The 14,605-nt window shown below is 47.1% G+C and overlaps 1 protein-coding gene across 1 annotated transcript; it reads left to right on the forward strand.

Annotated features, from left to right (window-relative positions):
• Nucleotides 1-1,315: 1,315 nt before the first annotated feature.
• Nucleotides 1,316-11,751, forward strand: PSMC6 (proteasome 26S subunit, ATPase 6). Its single transcript, XM_021538443.3, has 14 exons — nt 1,316-1,450; nt 2,717-2,796; nt 3,015-3,054; nt 3,395-3,447; nt 5,292-5,359; nt 5,765-5,879; nt 6,410-6,497; nt 7,020-7,081; nt 7,162-7,285; nt 7,418-7,479; nt 8,457-8,577; nt 8,668-8,748; nt 10,931-11,002; nt 11,532-11,751. The coding sequence occupies exons 1-14, from the start codon at nt 1,366-1,368 to the stop codon at nt 11,648-11,650; spliced, it is 1,170 nt and encodes a 389-aa protein (XP_021394118.1). The 5' UTR covers nt 1,316-1,365; the 3' UTR covers nt 11,651-11,751.
• Nucleotides 11,752-14,605: the final 2,854 nt, after the last annotated feature.

Consider the following 14,605-nt stretch of genomic DNA (forward strand, 5'->3'; position numbering starts at 1 on the left):
CACAGTTCATTTTTTGCCTTCACGAAGACTGGAGAGAGAAAATCAGAGAAAAAAGAAATTTACTTCATTCACCCTCTGAGGTGTGTTTCGGAACTATCCACTGTGGTTTTCTGCCAATAATCTGATCACCAATACTTTAATTATTTGCTCCTCAAAATCATTAAGCAGATTTAAATTACAAAAGTTTATTATTTTGTGGAGGTTTTCAAGGCCAAGTTGGACAGGGCTTGGAGCAGCCTGGGATAGTGGAAGGTGTCCCTGCTTATGGCAAGCACATTTCTCTCCCTCTCAGGATTTTTTCATAGAGGTGCACAGAGCGAAATGAAAGAGAAAACAATTTCTATTTCTGCTCCTTGTTTTTCCCATGTGGAATGTGTTTGGAGAATTGTTTACCTGGAGTGTTTGATTGGATTCTGGTGAGGATTGTTTGGCAAATCCAACCCACCTGCGGCTGGGCTCAAGAGAGGGTCATGAGTTGGGTTAGAGTTAGAGAAAGTAGCATGTAGTTTTAGTATTTTCCTTTTTATATAGTATACTAATGTATTATAGCATAGTTATAATAAAGAAATCATTCAGCCTTCTGAACTGAGTCAGACATCGTCATTTCTTCACATTGGGTTCACCTGCATTTACAATACCTGCTGTGGCAGGGGTGGGATGAGATGGGATATAAAATCCCTTAAAGCCCAAATCAGTCTGGGATTCCAGGACACCAAAATCCCAGGTTTCACCCAGACTAGCTTTGCTCTGAGGCAGAGCATGAGGAGAAGGTGTTTGATCCCTCCCTGGCTGTGGCAGCCACCAAAAGCTCTTCCATGCCACCAGCCTGCCCTGGCACGCGTTTTGGGATGAGGTGAAGCAGGATTTGGGGATTTGCGGAGCAACAGGGAAGGGAACAAAACCCCTAAGTTTTTTTTTTTTTGGCTTCCCCACTGCTGGAGCGCAGGGATGGATGGGGGAGATTGGGAATGGGAGAATTAGGAATTCTCTGTGAGGGAGCTGAGGCCCTGGGCGGGGTGAGCCGCAGCTGCTCCGGGCACTGCCCCTGGAAGTGCCCAAGGCCAGGCTGGGATGGGGCTCGGAGCAGGCACGGTGGGAGCCACGGCAGGGGGTGGCTTTAGGCGTTTTCTAGTCTCCCTTCCCACCCAACCATCCCATGACCCCTTGACCACCACGAGCTCTCCCCTCACCTCCTCGCCCCTCCGCTTCCACCCACGCTCCGAGCGCCGCGGCAGCCGCGGCCCCTCAGCGCAGCGGCCGCCGGGCGCCACAGGCGCGGTCCTCCGCGGCGGCAGGGGGCGCTGCGCGGCGGCCGGCCGGCATTCCGCGGCGCCTCCCGGCGTTCCCCGGGAGCGGCGGCTCGGCATGGCGGACCCCAGGGACAAGGCGCTGCAGGACTACCGCAAGAAGCTGCTGGAGCACAAGGAGATCGACGGCCGCCTCAAGGAGTGTGAGCGCGGGCACGGCGGGCCGTGAGGGGATGGCGGGGGGGGGTGTCTCTGAGCGGCCCGCGGAGCCCCGAGAGGGAGCGCGGCGCTGCCAGCGCTTCGTCATGGGCCTGGCCGGGCCTGGGCGCTGCCGGCGCTGCCGGTGGGTCCCGGTTCCCTTGGGAGGGCTCCGGAGGGTCACGGGATCACGGAGTCATTCAGGTGCGAAAAGGTATCTGGGATCAGCGAGACCAATTTGTGACTGTCACCGGCAGAGCATCCTGTCGTTCCTTGGACACTTCCAGGGATGGAGACTCCACCGTGTTTCTTGGCAGCCTTTGCCCAGGGACTGACCACCCTTTCCGTGAAGAAATTTTCGCTAATACCCAATATAAACATGCTAGCACAATTTGTGGCTATTTTTTCTTGTCTATCCCTGTTCCTGGAGCAGAGCCCGACCCCCCGGCTGTCCCCTCCTGGCAGGAGCTGTGAGAGCCACAAGGTCCCCTGAGCCTCCTTTGCTCCAGGCTCAGCCCCTTCCCAGCTCCTCAGGAACTCTCCATTCCCTTCCCAGCTCCTCAGGAACTCTCCAGCCCCTTCCCAGCTCCTCAGGAACTCTCCAGCCCCTTCCCAGCTCCCTCAGGGATTCTCCAGCCCCTTCCCAGCTCCCTCAGGAACTCTCCAGCCCCTTCCCAGCTCCTCAGGAACTCTCCATTCCCTTCCCAGCTCCCTCAGGAACTCTCCATTCCCTTCCCAGCTCCCTCAGGAACTCTCCAGCCCCTTCTCAGCTCCCTCAGGAACTCTCCAGCCCCTTCCCAGCTCCCTCAGGAACTCTCCAGCCCCTTCTCAGCTCCCTCAGGAACTCTCCAGCCCCTTCCCAGCTCCTCAGGAACTCTCCAGCCCCTTCCCAGCTCCCTCAGGGACTCTCCAGCCCCTTCCCAGCTCCCTCAGGGACTCTCCAGCCCCTTCCCAGCTCCCTCAGGGACTCTCCAGCCCCTTCTCAGCTCCCTCAGGAACTCTCCAGCCCCTTCCCAGCTCCCTCAGGAACTCTCCATTCCCTTCCCAGCTCCCTCAGGAATTCTCCAGCCCCTTTCCCAGCTCCCTCAGCCTCTCCTGGTGCTCCAGCCCTTTCCCCAGCTCCATTCCCTTTTCCACATCAGCTCAAGGGTCCTCGCTGGTCTCCCATGGGGTCTCACTCTACCTGCAGCTTTGCTGCTGGAAAAGGGTCTGGTGCAATGCTCTTGTGGGGTTGAAGGTTACCAAAATCCTGTGTTTCTTTCCTCTTCTAGTAAGGGAGCAGCTGAAAGAGCTCACCAAGCAGTATGAGAAGTCAGAAAATGATCTCAAGGCCTTGCAGAGCGTTGGGCAGGTACGTGAGGGGAACGAGGTGTTGGCATCCTCCGCTGCCTCTTGCAGTAAACTTTCCATCCATTTTTGGCATCAAGGAAGAGGAAGTGGGAACAGTCCAGGTAAAACAAACAGGAGTTTTGACAGCAGGAACTGATGGGTTAGGGATGGGTTACAGGGTGTCTGAGCCCTGCAATGTTCATTTCCCTTGAGGCTGACGCTGTATTTACTCTTTTACAGATCGTTGGTGAGGTTCTTAAACAGCTTACAGAGGAGAAGTGTGAGTACACTCAACTGTTATATTCTCTGAGATTCTGAAAATCATGGAACCATGGGATGGTTTGGATTGGAAGAGACCTTAAAGAGCATCTCATTCCAACCTTCCACTATCCCAGGCTGCTCCAAGCCCCTTCCCACCTGGCATGGAACACTTCCAGGCATGGGGCAGCCATAAAACAATAAGCTTTTGAAGTTTAAATCTTGTTTAAGTTATGGAGAATTAAATAACTAAAGTGTTGGTGATGAGATTATTGGCAAAAAACATTCTGGTTAATTCAGAATCACAGCTCAGAGGGTGAATTGAGTAAATTTGGGTTGTTTCTTTAATTTTTTTTCTCCAGTCATTGTGAAGGCTACAAATGGACCAAGATACGTCGTTGGCTGTCGCCGTCAGGTAATTGGTCTGTGTGAATATGCATTAAAAATTTGCTTTCCTGTGGAATATTAGCATTGCTTTTCATCCACTGGGTCTTTAGTCTTTTTTTCTTCTTTAATGTGCACACCACTATTTTACACTGGTACCTGCTCCCCTGTCCCTTTGTAGTAGCAGCAGTGTAACTTCTGCTGGAGACAGAATAATCCACAGCATACCTAGGCCCTTTGCATGTGTTTTATAATTTTTCTTGAGTTAAAACTCTGTCCTTCTGCCTGATCTTGGACTCTGAAAATTAATTATGATGATAGTTGATTGTGTAATTTCACAGTTGCTGTGCTGCGACTGTTGCTGTCATGCTGCTGAGTTGTAGATATAATGTTATTTTACTGTATATCATAATCATGGAATAATTTTGGTTGGGAAAGACCTTAAAGTCCATTCCATTTCACCTTTTGTCATGGCAGGGACACCTTCCACCATCCCAGATTGCTCCAAGCCCTGTCCAGCCTGGCCTTGGGCACTGCCAGGGATCCAGGGGCAGCCACAGCTGCTCTGGGCACCCTGTGCCAGGGCCTCCCCTCCCTCACAGGCAGGAATTCCTTCCCAAAATCCCATCTAAACCTACTCCTTGTCTGTTTAAAGCCATTATCTTTATCCATATATTTTTCTTTTTTTTTTTTTTTTTTTTTCTGGAGAGAAAGTGATGTTCATTGCAGAATTTTGGGGCATAAGTAAAATTAATTCCACTGTGGGGGCATGTGAGGTAATCTTGATGTTCTGTGTTGAAACAGAGCTGAATCCTAAGGGATGGATTGTCCTTGGATGAACCAGCACTTTGGAGTTTATTCTTCACTAAAAACACTCTTTTATCTTAAAAAAAATCCTTGATTTGCTACTAGAGGCTCAAAAAAAAAAAAAAACCAGCCTGATTGTTTTCAAAATGTCAAAATATCAAAGACAAACAATTTCTTCTGGACTAGAAGGACGAGTTTTTGATCAAAGCCCTCCTGGCTGAGCTGCTGCTGCTCAGGAGGGAGGAGAGCAAGGCTACTTAAGTGGGAGCAAAATCACTTCCCTGTCTCAAGTGCATCAGCTAAGAAGGTCAAGTGGTTTCTCTTTGTTTTCTTCTCAGTGCAAAATAACTTGTCTTTTGGGCAGAGTTGAATCTGAGAGAATTCCAAGCTGTTATAAAGTTCTTTGGATAAGGAAGCTGGAAAGAGGCTGTAGTAGTGACTCTAGTAAGGGAGGGGGGACAGCTTGATCCTAAACCCTTCCAGATCCTAAACTCTTCCAAGGATCCACATGGCAAGGGACCTTATAATCCCCCAGGAGGGACAATGGGAAACTTCCAGTAGTCCTGGAAAAGGATTGTCAAAATCCTTTTTTAATTCCATCAAAATTTAGTAGGGTGTACTGGAATGTGTTTAAAAATCCCATAAAAATGGAATAAGCAGACAAAAACTGTTGAGGCAGGAGAGGAGGCATCCAAGGTGAAAGAGTAATAATTGAACAGCTGACTTCAAAGAGGGGAAGTAATGACAGAGGAAAATGTTGAACTTTTTTTGTGAGGGTTGTTTAGTTTTTCTGAAACAGCTGTTCCTGTGTGGAGCAGAGGGGAGGATTAGATCCTACTGATGCAGTCAGATTGACAGCAGTAAAATGAAAAATTAACGATGGACTAGAAAACAGTCTTTGTTTAAAAGAGGTGGAGGTAAGTTAATGCCTGCTTGGTGTGTCAATCTGTAGCCTTGTTTTTCTTGTGTGTGATGGAGCAAGGAGTGCAAACTCCAGTGAACATTTTGGCTAAAATTAGGGTTTGTGTTGGAGTGGGGTTCTAACAGAATTCCTTTTTTTGGGACTAGCTTGACAAGAGTAAGCTGAAGCCAGGGACGAGAGTTGCTCTGGACATGACCACTCTGACTATTATGAGGTAGGATTCTGCTCTTCTCACCATAAAAAGGGGGAAAAACATTACACGAAGACTTGAATAATCACTTCTGCAATATTTTGTAAACATTTTGTGCAAAGCGATGCTGAAGTAAGGACTTAGGTTATTTTGGGGGAAGACTTGTGTGTCTGTTTTATGTGATGTAAAATGTAATTGGTTTTTCTTTAGAAAAATAATTACAATATTTTCAGCCATGTTTTAAGCTGTGTTTTAAAACTTTAAAAAGTTTGCTATGTTTGGGTTTGTTTTTTTTCTGTTTTATCAGCATGTGATGTGGGAAGAGAAGAAATAATGTTCATATTGCTGTACAATTTTTGGGAATAAGTTTATGAATTTATAAATGTGTCTACACCATAAAAATATCTCCTCTTGACTCTTGTTTTCCAGATACTTGCCCAGGGAAGTGGATCCACTGGTTTATAACATGTCCCATGAAGACCCAGGAGATGTTTCCTACTCTGAGATCGGAGGCTTGTCGGAACAAATCCGAGAGTTACGGGAGGTACCCAGTGCCTCAAACCCCCCTCAGATCCTGATCCATGCTCTCAGTGAGGCTTATCAGGGCAAAACCACCTTTTGGATGTTTGTCCTGTTCAAGGATCCTCTCAGATCAATGCTTTTAATGTTTCATTCAAAGTGCTTGGACTGGGATTAAAATAAAGATGATCCTTTAGAGAAGAGGGTTTAAAGGATCCAGGACCCTTTAGGCTGTGGGAGTGCCTTGAAGGCAAGTGGGAGGGCCAGCAAAGCAAACTGGAATTTTGCTCCAAAACTGCCAGGATTGCTCTGGGGAATGGAATTAGGACAGTAGGGATGTGATTTGAGCAAAGACCATTGAGAGGAAGCAGCAATTGCAGAGCCAAAGCAAGGGAGTGGATTGATCCATGGGATCGTTCACATTTTCTTGCTGAACTGTTTCTCACACAAAAATCCTGCCAATAAATAATGCAGATAGGTGAAAAACAGGCTGGCATGTGCATCACTAACTGTTTTAAAACTCAGAGGCTCAGTTTGCTGTCTGCCCCTTCACAGGTCATTGAACTGCCACTTACAAACCCAGAATTATTCCAGCGTGTGGGAATTATCCCTCCAAAAGGCTGCCTGCTGTACGGCCCCCCTGGTGAGTCTCAGCAAAGGGCAACAAGTGTTTGGTTGTTGCTTTCAGACTGTGGCAAGAGCCTTCTTTGTTTTTCTTTCTTTCCCTTTTTATTTTTATTTTTCCTTTTTTATTTTTCATTTCTCTATTCTCTTTTTCCTCTCTTTTTTCTTTTTTCCTTTCCTCTCCCTTTCCTCTCCCTTTCCTCTCCCTTTCCTCTCCCTTTCCTCTCCCTTTCCTCTCCCTTTCCTCTCCCTTTCCTCTCCCTTTCCTCTCCCTTTCCTCTCCCTTTCCTCTCCCTTTCCTCTCCCTTTCCTCTCCCTTTCCTCTCCCTTTCCTCTCCCTTTCCTCTCCATCTCATCTTTGGTTTTTCCTTTCCCTTTTTTCTTTCCCTTCTTTTTTTTTTTCCTTTTCCTTCCCTTTTTTCTTTTGCTTCTTTTTTTTCCTTTTCCTTTCCCTTTCCTTTTTTTTTTTCTGTCCTTCTTAACTCACTGGCAGGCAGTGTTGAGTGAGTCATTAAACAGCTTCAATCTCTTGTCTATCCAGGCACAGGAAAAACCCTTTTGGCCAGAGCAGTTGCCAGCCAGCTGGATTGCAACTTCCTCAAGGTATGTAAAGGCACTGCCCCCACACACATGGGGTCTGTTTGCTCTCAGTCCCCTCATCCAGGCCCTCTGTCCTTCCCAAGGTGGTGTCCAGTTCCATTGTGGACAAATACATCGGCGAGAGTGCCCGGCTGATCCGAGAGATGTTCAATTATGCCCGAGATCATCAGCCCTGCATCATTTTCATGGATGAGATCGATGCTATTGGTAAGGCTTTGTGGCCTGGGGGGTGGCTGGGCTCTCCTTTTAAGGCTGGAGTCAGCTATAAAACCAATTTCCCCCCCCCCATTTAAAAGGCAAAAATCAAGTGGCAGAATTGATGGGTTTGGTGTGCTGCAGGTGGTCGCCGCTTTTCCGAAGGCACGTCAGCGGATAGAGAAATTCAGAGGACTCTGATGGAGGTGAGTGTCCAATTCCTGACTGTGGCTTGAACAGCCATGTTAAATAATTGTACAGGTGTGAATTGTTATTTGGGATCTGGCTTTGCACTACCTTTTCTGGGTTACTAATCTTAAACTAGAAGTGAACTAATTGCTGCTTTTACAAAAGGCACATTCTGCACATCCTGGTAACTCAGCCATGAGTTCAATGTGGAGACTAATGGAATCTTTTAAACTGCTGAAATGATTTGGGATATTTTCTTTTGCTTACTGCTGTTCCCTGCATCTTTGAAATTTTGCAGAGCCCCCCCTTTCTGTCTCTTTTAGTCCCAAAGACACCCAGTCTATAACATTTTTAGACTCTTGCAGTTGGATTTTCAAAGCTAGGAGGAGCACTTGTATTCCTTTGTTTCTGCATTCATTGCTTTGATAAACTGGGTTGTGTGAAGAGAATATTAAAACCACTGGTGACAATTAGGAATTCCGAAGCTAATGGGAACCTTCCTTGGCCTGTGTTTGCAAACACTTTGCCTGGTTCAAAAGAATGTATCTGCCTTCCATAGAGAATTAAATCACTGTGATCAGAGAGCAAGTGCTTTGAGTGTTCACAATGAAATGCCTTCCTGTGTGTGGATTAGTATTCCAGAGGCTGTTCTTCAAGTCTAATTGGAATGTCCTGGCCTTGGTGCACTACAATCCAAATGTGTCAGGCAGCCATTGGCTGCTTCAGTCCTTGCAGTATTTTCTTTGCATCATTGTTTCAGTCAAGTGTTTCACGTTTGAGCTCAGCTTTGCTCAATGTCCTTTTCTGTGGGCAAAGCATTTTCAGTGTCTCTTCAGCTCTTCACTGCTTGGGATTGAATATTCAGGGAGCTTGAGGCCTTGTAGGATTCTTTTTTACTTCAGAGCTTTTCATCCTGAAGAATACTTAGGCAGGAAAACAAATCAGAGTGGGAAGATTAGGGGTTGTTTCAAACCAAAGTTCTGTTCCCTGTTAGTTGTTGAATCAGATGGATGGATTTGACACTCTGCACAGAGTTAAAATGATCATGGCTACCAACAGACCTGACACCCTGGACCCTGCCCTGCTGCGGCCCGGAAGGCTGGACAGAAAAATCCGTGAGTTTCTGCTTCCCAGTGGCTGGAAGGAGGATGTAATCCATGGGAGTTGTGGGTTTCTGCTTTGATTGAAGCTGTAATTCTTTCTAGATATCGATCTACCAAATGAACAAGCCAGATTAGATATTTTGAAGATTCATGCAGGTCCTATCACTAAACATGGTGAGATAGGTAAGTAGAAGTTCCCTGGATGTCATTCCTGCTGCTGTTTGTAGGGATGGGAAGAGGGTGAGTTGTTACAGTGATTCTGACTGTGTTGCCACCTTTACACTGCCCACACAACTTCTCCTCTTGGAATTCTACTTGTTTTATTTTTAAATGCATCCTGATGGGACTGTTGTTAAGTCTTTGAAAAGGAAAACTGAACATAAACCCTTGGAGCCCAGCTGGAAACTGGAAAATAAACAAGGTTCTCATCAGGCAGTTTCCTGTTTCTGATGGAATGGCTTAGTGCAAGTAAAGAGTGTTTTCATTCACCCCTCAATTAAATAAATATTGCTAATGAAGAAGTCTGAAAGCAACAATCTTTAAAAATCAGGGAGAAACCTTGGAGTTTGGAGATGCCATAAGCACAATTGTTGTCTGGCAGTGGTGTGGATCATTCTCTCAGGAGTGTAAGGGGAGAATAATAGGATAAAATGGGGAGGGTTTATTTAAGGTCTGTGTTACTCTGAGCTTCCCAGAGTCCTGCTTTCACAGTGACTCCTCCCAGCTTTCCTGGAGGAAGCTGGGGCTGGGATTTGCCTTTAAAGCAGCGCTGGCTGCCTGGGAGTGCAGCAGTGCCCCCGGGCCCTGTGCCACCCCCACCCCCTCTGTGCTGACAGCAGCGATTCCTGCAGCCCCTGGAGCTGATCCCAGTCACCATCTGGCTGCATCAACAGCTGCAGCTCAGCTCAGGGACAGCAGGAGGGAGCTGGGGGAGGGCCAGGGCTGGGCACTGCTTTTCTTAGCAGCGCTGTTGGCTTAAACCTGCACGTGGCTGCAGGCTAAGGAGAGAAGGAGCTCCAAAAAACAAATCATGAGCCTGAGGTAAAGTTCTTGGAGAGAAACTTCTTACAAGGCATGGAGTGACAGCACAAGGGGGAATGGCTTCCCACTGCCAGAAGGCAGGGAGAGATGGCATGGTGGGAAGAAACTCTTCCCTGTGAGGACAATGAGGCCCTGACTCAGTTTTCCCAGAGAAGCTGTGGCTGCCTCTGGATCCTTGGAAGTGTTCCAGGCCAGGTTGGATGAGGCTTGGAGAAAGTGAGAGGTGCCCCTGGCCATGGCAGGGGTTGGAACGAGATGGTCTTGGAAGGTTTTTTCCAACCCAAACCATTGTGGGATTCTGGTATTCTGCTTCATCCTGTTCTCGTGTCTTTGACACTGCAGTGGAGCAGGGTGGGATCATTCCTTCTGCTGTTCAGCAAGGTGAGGTGTCAGGTCCTTGCTAAATTCCTGCATGTGATGTGGAAAGACTGTGATGGTCAGCTTTGATACCCCAAAAGGAAGGCCTGAACTTAGCAGCAGGGTGAGGCAGAAATTGGATTAAAATCCAAAGATAAGGATTTGTTCAGGATCAAGCATGAAATTCTCCTGCTTCAGTCCTGGTGTCTGCTGAAAATCCTAAACTCACGAACTTCACACTGTTCAACCTTGTTCATTCCTCTCACTTAAGTTTTTTAACTTTGCAATTACGAAAATATTTTTTTATATGACATTGTAGTACATGGAATTAAAATACAGCTGAATAACTACTCATCTTTAGGAGCTTTTGTATCCTTGAGATAAAAACATCCAATTCAAATGTTTTGAATTTTATACAGAAGGGAAACTGAAAAGTTTTCCAGGGAGTTGATAATTTCAATAAGCAGCCTTGCAAAAATCGGGACTTGCTGGAGGCTCAGCAGTGGTTTAGAAATTGATTTCCACTGAATTATAACCATTGCCACTCTTCTAGTAAAAATGTACGTGCATAAAACATCAGGCTTAATATATTAAGACACTAAGTGCCTTTAGTAGATGGAGTGGAAAGGGACTGAATTATGACCACTTTGAGATAAGTTTTCTGTGTTTTTGCAGCATTTAAATGATAAGAACATTGCTTTGATAGAGCTTTTGCACTTCATGTTGATTCTTCTAAGCACAAATTGGTAACTTTGGGATTTAATTATATAACATGAGCTTTTGGCTGCCACACATTTCTGTTTTAATGGAAGGGCTGATACAGCTGCTGATTCCAGTTAATTTATCAGCCCAATGGGCAGCTCTGTTTGCACTGAAATCCAAGTTTGGTAGCTGGATCTGTGTTTTATTGGCATCCCTAAGGGGAAGGGTGATTTATTCCTAATGGGCCCTGGTATTTTGTGAACAGATTATGAAGCAATCGTGAAGCTTTCAGATGGCTTCAACGGAGCAGACTTGAGAAACGTCTGTACTGAAGCAGGTAATTCCTTAACTCTTCATTTGGATGTGCTAAATCTTGGCTAATGCTGAATCTTGGAGGTGTTCCTCTGTGGATTAAACCCAGGAGCTCAAAAACATTCTACTGGAACATTTCACTTGAGCTGATGTGAGCCAGCCGCTTGTTGGCTGATCATGATGTGTCCCACTGTGTCATTAGAACCAGATACATTCCAGAAACAGGGATTGTACCCATTTTTCTCCTTTTTGGAGAGAATTCAGTGCTCTTGGTACCCATGTACCTGCAGAGTTGATGCTGTTTTATGCTTTTTTCATATGAAAAATTTGTGCACATTGTCTGCAAGGGCAGGCTGAGTAACAGAATAAATGCACACTCCGAGTTTAAACAAGTTTTATTTTTTGTACTCCCTTGGTTCAGAAAGGTGAATTCCCTTCCCAACATCCAAGACATGGGAAGGTCATGTAGATAATGTAACCTGGATCAGTTTTCATTTGAATTTGAGTGAAACTTCATGTTGTGTCTCTTCACACTGTTAAATCCTCCCTCCCAGGGATGTTTGCGATCCGTGCTGATCATGACTTCGTAGTTCAGGAAGATTTCATGAAAGCTGTCAGGAAAGTGGCTGATTCCAAGAAGCTGGAGTCCAAGCTTGACTACAAACCTGTGTAAATTAACCATAGAATTTGTGATTGATTGTACACATCCTACCAGGTTAATGCATTAAAAAAAAAGGAGAGAAATAATGTACCTCTTGATTATCATTGTAAGGTGTTTGTGTAGCATGTAGCTAGTAATTTTGGGAATGCTAGTTGCAAGTTGGCTACAGGAGTGTGTTTTCTGTATAATTCTGAAATGCCATGTTCATTACAGCCCAGGCTCAGTAAAAATGTGTGGAGATGTGTTGTTCTCTTAGCAATTATGGTGGGAATTTATAAATGTGCCTGAAGGGATTCACAAACAGAAGAAAGTCAGTTCATTTCTTGACTTTTTGTATATCAGTAAATCTCCTTTCCCCAAACAGTTTATGAATAAAACCTGTTTAAATCTGTTTGTCCTGGTGGATTTTGTGTGTAGCTCTCACAGAGAGGTGAATTTTGTGTCTTCTGAGTTTGAGGAACAACTTTTCTCTGGTGTAACCATTGGAGTTCTCCTATACCAAAAAGAGGCAGCCTAACCCTCAGAGAGAGAAGGGACTGGTGGGGTCTGGATGATCCTTTCCATGAAGGAATTTTCCCTAATATCCAATCTAAACCTCCCCTGGTGCAATTTGGGATCATTTCTCCTTGTCCTGTCCCTGTTCCTGGAGCAGAGCCCGACCCCCCGGCTGTCCCCTCCTGGCAGGAGCTGTGAGAGCCACAAGGTCCCCTGAGCCTCCTTTGCTCCAGGCTCAGCCCCTTCCAGCTCCCTCAGGAACTCTCCAGCCCCTTCCCAGCTCCCTCAGGAACTCTCCAGCCCCTTCCCAGCTCCTCAGGAACTCTCCATTCCCTTCCCAGCTCCCTCAGGAACTCTCCATTCCCTTCCCAGCTCCTCAGGAACTCTCCAGCCCCTTCCCAGCTCCTCAGGAACTCTCCAGCCCTTTCCCAGCTCCTCAGGAACTCTCCATTCCCTTCCCAGCTCCTCAGGAACTCTCCAGCCCCTTCCCAGCTCCCTCAGGAACTCTCCAGCCCCTTCCCAGCTCCTCAGGAACTCTCCAGCCCCTTCCCAGCTCCCTCAGGAACTCTCCATTCCCTTCCCAGCTCCTCAGGAACTCTCCATTCCCTTCCCAGCTCCCTCAGGAACTCTCCAGCCCCTTCCCAGCTCCTCAGGAACTCTCCAGCCCCTTCCCAGCTCCCTCAGGAATTCTCCAGCCCCTTCCCAGCTCCCTCAGCCTCTCCTGGCCTTCCCAGCTCTGTTCCCTTCCCTGAACACGCTCCAGCCCCTCCGTGTCCTTTCCATGAGGGGCCCAGAGCTCTCCCCAGGTGCCTTTGGCCTCTTTGCCCACATGGGCACACTCATTTGCTGCTGAATTCTGGAAATAGGATTTACCTCAGCTGGCGTTTATTTACTGCAAGAAGTAAACAAGGTGGTGGTGGTGGTTTTAAGGGTGTCTGCTTTACTTTTATTGTTATTTTCCAAGCACCCAAAGGGTACACACAGACCCACTGCACTGTGCAGCTCACCTGAATGTTGGACTGGAGCAGCAATGCACTAAATTGCACTTCTGGCTACTTCTAATTATCCCGATTGAATTACTCTGGGCCTCCTCAGTGACAGACAAGTACATTAGATTAGCTCTTGACTTCCCAGGAAACACACAGCATCTCCCTGGCAATTTTAACAGCTGTAGTTTTATTTCCTTTCCCATCACAGATCAAACAGATGGTGTAAGATGTAGAACAGTTGAAACAGGACAGGCAACAATATTTCCCTGCTTATATGGCTGTTACAGACCTTTCTCCGTGTTGTGGCTGTGTCAGGAGTGTAAAGATGCAAATCTCAGGTTTAGTTTTTAACACCTTTTGAGTGCAGCTCGTACAGCCCATGTGCCTGGAACAATGAGAACATGAAATCAAAGTTCATTTCTGAGCAGAACATCAAGCCGAGCCTCTGACTGAGGAAATGGTTGCTGAAATGTGATTGTTGAAGGTTTCTCAAAGTTTTATTTAGTAAAAACAGCAGAAAGGCGCACTAGAAATAAAAATTGAGACTTAAATTCCGGGGCTAGTATTTCCAAAAGGACACTTCCAGTCTTATTTAAGCAACCAACCCGTTGACTTTGCCTGCTTTGACTAAGTTTCCCTCAGAAATTCCTGTGACACTAGTGCACAGTTTTGGTTCACCAAAAAGCAAAGGAATGAAAAAGTGCAGCTTTAAGTGAAATCTCATAGAATCATAAAATGGTGTGGGTTGGAAGGGAGCTTAAGGACCATCCCATTCCACTCCTTGCCATGGGCAAGGACAACTTCCACTATCCCAGGTGGCTCTAAGCCCTGTCCAACCTGGCCTGGGACACTTCCAGGGATCATGGGGCAGCCACAGCTGCTCTGGCAATTCCAGCCCAGCCAGGAATTCCCAATTTCCAGTCTCCCACCCATCCCTGCCCTCTGGCAGTGGGAGCCATTCCCTATGTCCTGTCCCTCATCCCTTGTCCCCAGTCCCTCTCCAGCTCTCCTGGAGTTCTCAGAGTATGGGACATCAAAAAACAGAAAAACAGATTCTTGCCCCAAGACTGAGGTGTCTGACGACATCGTTTACACAAAGAGGAGCCGACTGGAGATCCCAGAGTCATTTAGACAGGAAAAGACCTCTGGGATCACCGAGTCCGACCTGTGACTGATCCCCAGCCCGGAGCACTGAGGCGTTCCTCGGACACCTCCAGGGATGGGGACTCCGAACCTCGCTGGGCCGTGCAGACACGACCCTCTTGGCGCTGCCAGCTAAAACGTGAAGCAGCAGCAGCAGCATCATTCCCTGGGGCCACGGAGCCAAGATGGAAGCGGGCGTGTGAGGGGAAGGAGCGCTCGGGAATGTCCGGCCACGGCCGCAGGGAGCGTTAATGGCCGCTCGTGAGGCGCCAACAGCCCTGGCCACCGCCAACAGCCCATAAGCGCCCGTTAGTGAAACTTTGGGGTGAATTACCCCGAA

Source organism: Lonchura striata, chromosome 6 (genome assembly GCF_046129695.1).
Source record: "Lonchura striata isolate bLonStr1 chromosome 6, bLonStr1.mat, whole genome shotgun sequence".
In the NCBI taxonomy this organism is placed as follows: Eukaryota; Metazoa; Chordata; class Aves; order Passeriformes; family Estrildidae; genus Lonchura; species Lonchura striata.